At 44.5% G+C, this 10,848-nt stretch overlaps 2 protein-coding genes across 2 annotated transcripts; both read left to right on the top strand.

Moving 5' to 3' along the window:
• Nucleotides 1–246: 246 nt before the first annotated feature.
• On the top strand, nucleotides 247–2,543 carry pop5 (POP5 homolog, ribonuclease P/MRP subunit). The gene is made up of 5 exons (XM_041937763.1): nucleotides 247–291; nucleotides 374–516; nucleotides 1,514–1,663; nucleotides 1,738–1,821; nucleotides 2,083–2,543. The coding sequence occupies exons 1-5, from the start codon at nucleotides 272–274 to the stop codon at nucleotides 2,187–2,189; spliced, it is 504 nt and encodes a 167-aa protein (XP_041793697.1). The 5' UTR covers nucleotides 247–271; the 3' UTR covers nucleotides 2,190–2,543.
• Nucleotides 2,544–2,944: 401 nt separating this feature from the next.
• rnf10 (ring finger protein 10) lies at nucleotides 2,945–10,317 on the top strand. Its single transcript, XM_041936820.1, has 17 exons — nucleotides 2,945–3,478; nucleotides 4,025–4,206; nucleotides 4,296–4,501; nucleotides 4,583–4,673; nucleotides 4,762–4,946; nucleotides 5,066–5,202; nucleotides 5,297–5,451; nucleotides 5,726–5,854; nucleotides 5,989–6,217; nucleotides 6,626–6,759; nucleotides 7,186–7,303; nucleotides 7,401–7,502; nucleotides 7,592–7,729; nucleotides 7,842–7,933; nucleotides 8,031–8,088; nucleotides 8,943–9,107; nucleotides 9,195–10,317. Exons 1-17 carry the CDS (start codon nucleotides 3,316–3,318, stop codon nucleotides 9,266–9,268), a joined length of 2,358 nt encoding a protein of 785 aa, XP_041792754.1. The 5' UTR covers nucleotides 2,945–3,315; the 3' UTR covers nucleotides 9,269–10,317.
• Nucleotides 10,318–10,848: the final 531 nt, after the last annotated feature.

Here is a 10,848-nt window from a genome sequence, read left to right as displayed (position 1 = left end):
AAGCTATGAGTGAAATCAGACCATTTTGTCCAGTCTAAAAGCTCTCATCCTCCCTACATTGAGTTTCGTGGAGCGATGTTAAAATTCGGCGGTTTTGTTTTCAGCCTAGATGTGTTGATGAACAAACAACCACACATCCGTGCCGCCAAGTGTATCGTGTCAAGTGCACCCAGCAACGCTGTTAATGTCCAGAGTGTGGCGCTGGTGCTTCTCTCCGAGTAGCGGATCGTTTTGTTGACGGAAGTTTCCGCGGAAGAAGAGAGGAGCCGCGATGGTGCGCGTGAAGTCGAGGTAGAATGTGCTCCTCGTGGACCATTTACCCTCATTTTGTGTGTTCACAGTTGGTTTCTGACGGTCTCTGTTGTGTCGGTAGGTATTTACTGTGTGAAGTCAACGTGTCGGACAGGAGCCGCCTGCTGCTGCTGGATGACCGGGCCATCGCTGCGACAGTGAAGGCGGCGGTGGCCCGCACACACGGGGTGTATGGGGCGGCTCTCTGCAGCATCAGATTCTCTGGTGAGCAACTATTGACTGTAGATCAGGCTCTGAAACTGATTCCTTAAAGGGCTGTGTGTGGCTGCAGGTTTTTGTTCCAACCGCGGAGGAACACACCAGGCCAACCAGTCAACATCAAGGGATCACTTAGTTATCAGCTGAAGACTGAAATCAGTTGTTTAATTGATTCCAGCCTGGTGTGCTCCTTCTTGGTTGGAAGGAAAACCTGCTGCCTGCGGCCCTTTATGGAATCAGTTTGAGATGCCTGCTGTAGATCCTTCACTTAGGTTAAGTAGAAAAAGTCCAATTTACAAACATATAATGAGAAAATACCCCCTAACCTAAAAGTACTAATGTAGCTAAATGGCTCCAGTCTGTGATATCATATTATTTGATTCTTGATGCGTAGTTTAATCTGTAGCTATGCATCATATTTTCTAAACTGTTGCTGATCAGTTGTTTTGCATGTAAAATCTTACTTTATAAAGTAAGGTGGGATTTATTGAAGTGGCATAAATTGAAGTAAAGTATTAAATCATCATGTTGTAATGTCATGAAATGTCAGTTGTAGCCTCGTCATGCTACACATACATAGAACATATATACACAGATTTAAATTAGAATAAAATGATAGTTACTTGTATACATATATACCAGTGTACAGTATGTGCACTGTCATCAGGAGAGCTTTCACGCTGAAGTAATGTTACTCTGTATGTCTGTTTATTGGCCTTAACATGAGACTATTATGGATTCCTGCAGCCCTTCAACTATTTTTATGTATTTGATTTCAATATGTATAACAGGTCTGCGACAAATGCTTATTAATTGAAAATGTCAAGGATCACACAGTAAAGTTAAAAAGATGGCTTACGTCCATCGTGGTCCTCTTAACATGGAAGACAAATTATATGATGATCTTGACTCCAAGATGGAGTCATTAATCACGCAGTATTTTTCAGGATATTGTAGTTCTGCTTGTGTTCTCTGTGATTTTTTTTCCTCTCTCTCTTTTTAGTGAAATATCTGAATGCTCACACTGGAATAGTATTCCTGCGTTTCCCCAAAAGGTGTTACAGGCTGCTCTGGTCTGCACTGCCTTTCATTACCAGTGTTGAAACTCGTGGGCAGAAGATCCCATGTTTTCTGAACTGTTTACATGTGGGAGGTAAGAAAATCATTGCACATTTTAACAACCTTAAATATCAACTGAAGACTAATTAAAAGTTTGTTTTTTTCCAGGAACAATTAGAACATGTCAGAAGTTTCTGATCAAATACAACAAGCAGCAGCTGCATCGAATGCTCCCTAAATGTAAAAATAAAGGTAAAGGCTTTAAATGCTCTCTAATATAGATAGATATATTTATTTATCCCAAGCTGGGAAATTGCAGTGTGGTGTGGGGGTGGTGGTGGAGCAGCTGTGGTGTCGGGACGCCCCTTGGCTCCACATTCATGCTGAAATTGAACATGAGTCTTACATGATACTTTGAAGCTTTTCACCCTAAGATCATTTTGCATGTTGTATTACAGTCAGATTTCCAAAGAAAAATGACACTTGACTGGCTCCTTCTTTTTGCATTTGCAGAAGAAGAAGAACATGTTCGCAGAGCAATTCTGGACTGTTCCCTAACAGGAGGAAACAAGGAAGCATTTGAAGATGAATTTGAGAGTGAGGAAGATGAAGAAGATTGACTTCACAGCATGCAGTGAAAGGTGGAAATGATGTGGTTTTCTTAGATGTTTGGGTGGTTCTGATTGTTTTGTAATGGGACTGAGAGAAAGAAAGATGTGAAGCATTTGAAAAAATACATGAAGTCTGTGGAGATGTGGTTTACTGCAGCTGCTCTGTGGATTTTCTACTAAAGAAAACTGACTGACTGTATCAACGTCTTCAGCATTACAACAGTATAAATATCTTTCAACAGCAAGGTCACATGTTTGATCCTCAGAGGAGTGGATGAATCACTGTACTACAAAATAAGACTATGGGCTGATTCTTATGTTTTAATGAATTTATTTTGTATTTATAATGTGTTTTTGTGCGAATTTGAGGTTTGTTCAAATTAAAGCACTATTTTTGAAGATAATGTATTTGTTGTGGTATCAAAACTCACAATTGTTTGGACATGTTTGGATGGTGTACATTGTTGGTATAAAGAAAGATGGACAGATATCTACATGATGAACCTTTGACAATATTGCCATTGGTTCAGTTCTGTGGTGGGCCATATCTTAATAATATCTTAATAAATAAGTAATGAATTAGGTTAATATAATTAACAGGATAATATTCGTACTAAACCAATGTTATTACCTTAAAACTTTACTTGTTTTGTACAGTCATGGCTCACGACGCTTTTAAAACTACATTTCCCACAATGCCTAGCTGGGCCTACCTTCTAAACATATTTGCAAGCAGTACAAGAAACATCCGGGTCTCTGAGGTTCTTGCTTGGCGACCCGTCGCCATTACTGCAAGTTCGTTGGAACGGGTATTTTTTTTGGTCAAAATCTTTAAATTCACAGGTTTTCCAGCTTTCGGGAAACATTTACCGCCTTTTAGCGGGCATATTGTTTTCCTGAACGAGTAAAAACCTTCAGTTCGGGGGTCTTGGCCCCGCGTGGCGAGCTTTCGTCCTCTCTTCCAACTGCCTCCATAACTTGAGACGCCGAAATCGTGTCTCTTATTTTTTCTCGGGTTTGTTTTATTGTCAAGATGTCGCCGTGATGGGGTCTCCGCGTTTGACAGAAATGAATCAGGGCCTTCGTCGCCTGACCCGCACTCACTGCAGCCCGCTTTCCTCTGTTTTCCTGTTTGATGCTAGAGAGCTCGGCGGCTCTCTGCCCGGAGCTCGGCCTCAACACCACTCACTGCGCGAAGACCAGCATGGAGAAAAACACCAACAGCAGCACCAGCAGCAAGGTTCCGCCCCGTTCCAGCTCCACAGGCCCGGCACCGGGCGAATCTAAACCCAAAACAGGTGAAAATCCCCCGCTAAACAACATACATGTCACCCGGGCTTGTCAAACGCTGTGTGGCTGCCTGTGGCCTGCTGGGGCCTAGCAGTAGCGCAGAGGTTGTTTATCTCTATGGCTGACATCACTGTCACAACATTTGACCCTCTGAGCTCCACCGGCAGGCTGTAGCTAAAGCTAACACATGCACACCATTTCTCCTGGTTTATGCACCACATATTTCATATGCATGTATGCAGAGACACGCTGGCCTGTTTTAATTATTCAACTCTGCATAAAAAATGGATGAATGTCACCATTCAGTAATGTTTACAAGATTGTATTGTCTTAATAAACTTATCTCAAGCATAACATATAAACAAACTCCACTTCCATTACTTTTGTAGTGTCTAAGCATGCCTCTGTAAATCACTTAATACCTCACATTGAAGTTAGTAAATGCACGATCTAGCACTGGTGCACAACTTAGAAATCAGACACCTGCAAAATGAAGGTGTTTTAGTGACTGATCGTGTTTCTGTATTCATGTTAACGCTTTTTTTTTATTTCAGAAAGTAAAAATAATGGAGGCTCCAAACGCTACAGCCGCAAGCGCGAGCCCTCCTTTCCTAAAGCCGACAGTTTCCCAGGCCCTCGCCGCACCAATTCACAGAAAAGCAAGAATTTTGACAAGAGACCCTCTCAGAGAGGTGGACGACAGTATGGAGTTACAGGTGGAGGACGACGTGAGGAGGTTGGTATTCTTAAGAGATCCCCCTTTCTTCAGTGTGAAAAACATTAAAACTTTGAGCATCAGTTTTAAGTCATACTTATCTTCTCCAGGTAGCAGAGACGCGCCGGGCCGAGTTTAGCCCGGCTCAGTTTGCTGGACCGAAGAAAATAAGCCTGAACCACCTGCTGAACTTCACCTTTGAACCACGTGGAGGTAGTGGTGGTGTCGGAGATGGAGGCCACTCCTGCTGGGGCCGCCGAAACAAATGGGGCCACAAGCACAAGCCCTTCAACAAGGAGCTTTTTCTGCAGGCCAAGTAAGCAGCCTCAACACACCGAACATGATACGATGCAGAGAGCCTGAAACTGTGGGAGTCACCTGACTTTGTGTGTTTCAGCTGCCAGTTCGTGGTGACTGACGACCAGGACTACAAGGCTCACTTCACTGATCCTGACACTCTGGTCAACTGGGACTGTGTGCAGCAAGTGGTGAGTGTTTGTCGTCTGCTGAGCCGTGTTACTAGCGTTCATACCGACGCGCTCGCTGTTCTGACCGTCCGTTCATGTACGTCTCCAGCGCATCTACAGTCACGAGGTGCCGTCTTGCCCCATCTGCCTGTACCCTCCTTTGGCAGCCCGCATCACCCAGTGCGGCCACATCTTCTGCTGGCCGTGCATGCTGCACTACCTGTCTCTTAGTGACAAGAGCTGGTCCAAGTGCCCCATCTGCTATGAGGCCGTTCATACAGCTGACCTGAAGAGGTAAATGAGAAATGAATAAACTTTGTAGCCTGAAGTAAAAGACAGTCAGAGGGGAGTAATTATTTCTTAAAGGGACGTTTCTCTTACAGCTACGTCTAACGCTTGGTTTCTTGTTGCAGTGTGGTTGCTATGGAGACCAGGCAGTACGTGGCTGGTGACGTCATCACCATGCGCCTGATGCGGAGGGAAAAGGGGGCTCTGGTGGCCATGCCGAGCTCTCAGTGGGTGAAGGTGGAGGAACCTGTTCGCTTTGGAGGTGAGAGACGAATGGGGGGCGAGGAGCGAAACTGTGAAGGATTAGTTTGATTTCCATTTCTACTCACTCAACATGTGATGACGTGTGATTCCAGATGCGAGTCTTAGCCCGTACTCCAAGCTGCTGCTGATCTCCCCGGCCCAGGCCTTGAGCCTGGTGGCGGAGGAGAAGGCCGTCCTGCAGGCTCAGCTCAGCCAGGAAGAGGACGCCCACGGCTGCTTCATCCAGAGCGCCCTTTGTCTTTTGCAGGTAACTGGAGCTAACTAGTTATTTTCTCTGTACTCGAGTGAAGCAATAAACAGCACAAAGTGAACAGTAACTGTAAAGTGAGCGTGTTCAGAATGTATAAATCAGCTGGTATAACGAGAAATACTGAAAAACACACTGGATAAAAACCAAGAAGTAGGTTTTTGTTATTCCACCAAATAGAAAATCATGCGTTTATTATATATGAAACCTTCTTAATGACTCAGAATAAAACCACACAGACTGATCATTGAACTGTATGTCTTTATGGTTTTAGGAGGGAGAGGAAACGCTGCTGAAGCAGCAGAAGACAAACGCAGGCGACAGCCTCGACTTCTCCTCTCTGACTCTGGAAGAAGCTTCTTCTCCTGTGGAGGAAGTGGTTACTAACATCAGCAGCACCAAGGTCAGTCAGAGAACGCCTCTGTTCAGCGTCCTTATTGTGTCCGTATGTTCTTCCGCCATGTCGTAGCTTCTACTTCTGTTACGGTTATACTGTGCATGTGATCAGTAAGAGGAGTCTGTGTCTTTCATTTGAAGCCTGTGCTGCAGTACTCCTCTGCATTTGATGACGAGGTGGCGGAGGTCCCAGAGGACGCTGCTGCAGAGCTGCCCGGCTTCCCTGATGGCATTTTGGAGTGTGTGCTGGAGGAGCCTCCAGAGGCAGCCCCAGAGCTCCAGCCCGATGAGGAGAGCCCTGCCAGCCAGGCCGAGGCAGGCCGCCCCTCAACCAGTGTGGTGCACGGACCCTACTACTATTTCTACCAAGGTGGGCGACTCCCTGCACTCCTGCTGCAGCCCTGCAGGGTTTCCTGTGCCCACCAAAACCAGCTGAAGCTGATTTTGAACTTGTGTCATGCTTGACTGCTGGAAGGGAAATGTTGCTTTGAGGAAACTAAGCTGCAAACACCAACTGATCAGCCATGTCAGGCTAAAGTACGACATGGGACAAATCCTGTTTGGTTATTAAAAATCTGAAAAGAGTAACGCTATCATACTTAAATCATAGCTGGAAAGTCGTGTACTCGTTAGTCACAGAATTAATTAAGGGTGTGTTGGAGTCTGACCATTAAAAAGTGCAGGGAGCCTGTTTGCATTGACTGTGTGGGCTTCTGGCTTTTCTTCACTCACGTTTAAACTTTTTCTCGTCACCTTTTCCTCACGTTTCTCCGTCCAGCTGACGACTGCCAGCAGATGTTCCTGCATCCTGTGAATGTACGCTGTCTGCTGCGTGAGTACGGCAGCTTGGAGGCCAGTCCTGACTCCATCACCGCCACCGTGGTGGAGACGGTGGGACACACAGTCACTGAGGTCAGCAAGCAAAGAAACACAAGTCCTATACTGTTCAGATCGTTCTGGTGGAGGTGATTTAGCTTTTAGGTCGTATTGTTCACCATAAAACTGCTTTAACAATGTTCTGTAACCAGTGATCTGTTGGTCTGCGTAAACGTATAATATAGAACTATGTCTAAAAGCGACTAGAGCTGTTTATATTTTGTTGCGCTGCATTCTTCCATCATCCCAAATGTTTCCAACAACGTTCAAATCCAGAATAATCTGTGAATTTATTCAAAGCAACGGTGCGTTCAGTCTCCTGTCACTATAACTGCGGTGGCAGTTGTTTAACAATGAAGACAACGACTCCCATGATCCCACACTGCCTGACGATGTCATCAAGCTGCGTCTTCGAAAACCCTGTCACTGCTTTAACACGTGTTTCCTGCGTGTCTGTCGCAGGAGATCCGTCGTCGGCATCGTTATCTGGCTCATCTGCCGCTCACATGCGAGTTCAGCATCTGCGAGTTGGCCCTGCAGCCGCCAATCCTGTCCAAGGAAACGCTGGACACATTCGCAGGTAAGAGCGCATCGCCCGCTTTGAGGATGTGAGTTTACAGCTGGAGATTTCATAGATTACAAATGCTGATCGTGCATGTTTTCCTCCAAACGGCTAGATGACCTGGAGAAGAGGAAGCGGCTGAGGCAGAAGAAAATGAGGGATGAGAAACGCAGAGAGAAGCGAATTGAAATTGAAGAGAACAAGAAGCAGGGTAAATGTAAGTACCTGAAACATGGACACAGAGCTGAGACGTCAGAGTGGGGGCTGTAACCGTCTGTGACCGTCTGTGCTCGTATGTCCCTCCAGATCCTGAGGTGCATATTGGATTAGAGAACCTTCAGCATTTCCCAGCGTTCGGCTCTCCGCCTTACAACAGCAGCCCCCCAGTTCAGCCTGACTTCACATTTGCCCCCCCTTCACCCCTCAGCAGCAGTCCTTCCTCCGGTAAGAGCAGCTGCTGCTTCAGTTTAATGTTCAGTGCTGCAGGTTTCATCTCTGTCCGGTCCTGGTTTGTAGTCTGTCTTTTGAACTCTGAGTTGATCTTTTGTTGCTTTAGATGGGATGAGATTCCCAAGTCTGAACGGGCAAAGCACTTCACCCATTGTGGGTAGTGTGGAGGACGACTCCCACTGTCTGTCCTTTGCACAGGTGTGTATGGCAAGCACACGCATTTCAACATGGCAACATGATCCAACGATGAAGAGCTAATGGTGCAGTGTATAACGTGTGACTGTGCCCCGTATAGATGCTAAGAGACGGGAAAGCCAGAGTCGATGCTGGGCCCAGGATCACCCCAAAGAAAGGTAGTGAAGACTGTTGGATGTTCATGTTACAGTTTTAAATATAAAATTTCCCACTGATTCACAAACATGTGATACCTGGAACAAATATAAGTTTAACATTGAGTGTTGCCTCCTGTTGAGATTGAAAAGCCGAGACATCATCAGTGTCCTCTGGACTCTGAAGTCTCTCTGTAGAAATTAACTCTGTGTTCACATCATAACACCTGCATGAATCTACACAAACTAAAGAGAAGGCTGAAAAACACAAAACTGAATTCCTTCTTGATGAGCCGGAGCAGCCAAAAGTTCACTGAAAACACTAAAATAAAGCCGCTGTCAGTCCACCTTGTTGTTGACTGAATAACCCAAACAGATTTTAAACAGGGAGGCGTATAATGAGAATCATTCACATCTGTCCTTTCTGCAAAAGTAACTGAACTTAGAAATAAAACTCTGGGTTTAACTGATGTTTCCAAATTTTCTACCGAAACAAGGATTGATAATTTCAGTTTAAACGCTTGTAAAGTGTGTTATTTGAAAAAAGTCAGTATATGAACACTTGTTCTATTATTTTAATACATTAAATTTGGTATAAAAGCAAAAGTCTTTTCTAAATGTATCATGAACGATACCTGGCACCAGTAAACCAATAACTGAAACTTCACTTGTCTTTAAACACATCTCCACACGTATGATTCCTCTCTGCTGGTTAATGAGCTCGGATCAGCCGGGACACGAAGCTCGTACTGATTTCGCTCACACGCGTGTGTCGTTGCATATTTCCTGTAAAACCTGTTTTTTGACATTAACGGCTGTGGAGCAGCGTAGCTCCCCGGAGGCTTCCTGAACTCAGTCTCGCGTCTTGTGCCGTGCAGATACGCTGCTCGCTCCCCCGGCAGCAGACAGCGACGGAGAGAGCGACGGCTCGGACCGGGTCCCTGTGCCCAGCTTCCAGAACTCCTTCAGCCAGGCCATCGAGAAGGCGCTCCTGCAGCTGGACAGCGGTTCAGCTTCTCCTCCACGAGCTGTTGTGGAGCCAGGTGAGGCGTCTGGGAATTAACAGGAAATAGAATTTACGTGTTTGTTGTAAGACCTGCATCCACCGTTAGTGTTGTCTTCTCTTTCAGATGAGAAAGGAGGAAAGAAGAAGAAGAAGAAGCAGAAACTTCTGTTCAGCACATCCATGGTTCACACAAAGTAGACGACACTGAAGTTCATGTCATCATAGTTTTTCTTGAGTTAATCTTCCCACTGCTTGTTTTTACTTCCATGCAGACCTTTCTTGGAACTATTAGCTACAGCTGTAGGTGTAGTTCATGCTGCTTTTAGTCATTGTTCCATGGGTTTAATCCACCGTTTGGTTGGCATCCATCAGTTTGATTTGCGTTTTGTTGTACTATTAGATCAAAGCTTTGCAGCAACCTCCTGTCACACTGAAAAGCCTTTTGAGTAGGATTTTCTATCGGCACTAAGTAAAGAAAAGAGTATAACAAGCTTCTGGCTCTCATTATCTGTTTTCATGGCTTCAGATTCTTTACGTTTGTCACAGGTGGTTGCTGTATTAAGAACGTTCCTGAAGTGGACCCTGAGTGTTTTCTCTGGGATCCATGAGTAACATGGATAAGATGATTCTGGGGTGCTTTGCATTAGAGTAGCAGTCAGCCAGCTGCAGAGATGTTGCACCTTCTGATCTTTCCAGGATACTCAGACATTAACAATCTGGACCTTCACATTAAAACAGATGGAAACAATGAACAGATTTTTCCCAGTACTTATCACAGGTAACATTTGGAGTAGTGCCTCGTCGCCCTTCTAGAGAATAGATTTTGGAGATGGCTTCTTTGAGATCTATGCTCCAGTATTTTGTAACAACAATATGAATACATAATGTTGTAGTACCATTGTGAGGAAGTGAAAACACAGTATTGTATTAAAGAGGTTAAATCCATTGGTGCAGCAGAACTTCAGTGTATTGGTCAAACCATAAATGCACACCTCTCATTCAGTTTCTCCTCTGTATCATCTTCAGTTGTAGAGTGTTTACTAACCTGTAACATTACTCCCCCAGTTTAATTTCAGTGTTTGAAGATGTGTGAAGAATCGCTGACCTTTAAGGAGTGCTTGTGAAGAAAAGGGGATTGAAAATGTGTTTTGTTGGAGGGTTCTTTAATTCACCTTTAATTTTGAGCAAGTATATAGACTAGTAAACATAACTAGTCTGTTGAAATGAATAAACAATTATGCACAATCGAGGAGCCGAGTGTTTGATGCTGCTACTAACTAATAAATGATGTTTGGTAAGGACAAAAATGAAATGTCACCATCAGATTAGGACAGGAGCTGCCATCTTTGCGATGCAGTATTCACTTTTCTCCACATGAGGGCAGATGTGAGCAGTCTGATGTGTGTAGTGTGATCAATTTGTTAGAAAGTTACCTCAGCCACAGAACTATTGGTCCATACGTTGACTGATGTATGAGCAGGGTCAGACAATTAAATGTGCAAGGCTGTTGAAATACATGTATTAGTTTCCTTATTCATAAAGCAATACGTTTCTTCATCAGACATCAGCCAAAGTTTTCTTCTATTTAACTTTTTGAAACTGGTAGTGTCTGTTTATGTTGAGCTGAGGAGATAATCAGTAAATTCTGCATAGCTGGGAGGGATGGTCCCATTTTCATTCTAATAAAGCTAAGGATCCGTCAAGTTATCCATATCAAGCGCAACATCAAACCGGAAGTCATGGTGATTTGCCTTAAAGATTTACGAGCTGCATCAAGA

Source organism: Chelmon rostratus, chromosome 5 (genome assembly GCF_017976325.1).
Source record: "Chelmon rostratus isolate fCheRos1 chromosome 5, fCheRos1.pri, whole genome shotgun sequence".
Lineage (NCBI taxonomy): Eukaryota > Metazoa > Chordata > Actinopteri > Chaetodontiformes > Chaetodontidae > Chelmon > Chelmon rostratus.
This window is presented reverse-complemented; position numbering and strand designations above follow the sequence as displayed.

Excerpts from the sequence above, each read along its gene's own strand:
- pop5 (XM_041937763.1), top strand. The coding sequence starts at position 272 with ATGGTGCGCGTGAAGTCGAG. Across the intron at positions 292-373 it reads ATGGTGCGCGTGAAGTCGAG|GTATTTACTGTGTGAAGTCA; the intron begins GTAGAATGTGCT and ends TTGTGTCGGTAG. Across the intron at positions 1,822-2,082 it reads CCCTAAATGTAAAAATAAAG|AAGAAGAAGAACATGTTCGC; the intron begins GTAAAGGCTTTA and ends TTGCATTTGCAG.
- rnf10 (XM_041936820.1), top strand. The coding sequence starts at position 3,316 with ATGCTAGAGAGCTCGGCGGCTCTCTGCCCGGAGCTCGGCCTCAACACC. Across the intron at positions 3,479-4,024 it reads CGAATCTAAACCCAAAACAG|AAAGTAAAAATAATGGAGGC; the intron begins GTGAAAATCCCC and ends TTTTTATTTCAG. Across the intron at positions 4,674-4,761 it reads GGGACTGTGTGCAGCAAGTG|CGCATCTACAGTCACGAGGT; the intron begins GTGAGTGTTTGT and ends GTACGTCTCCAG.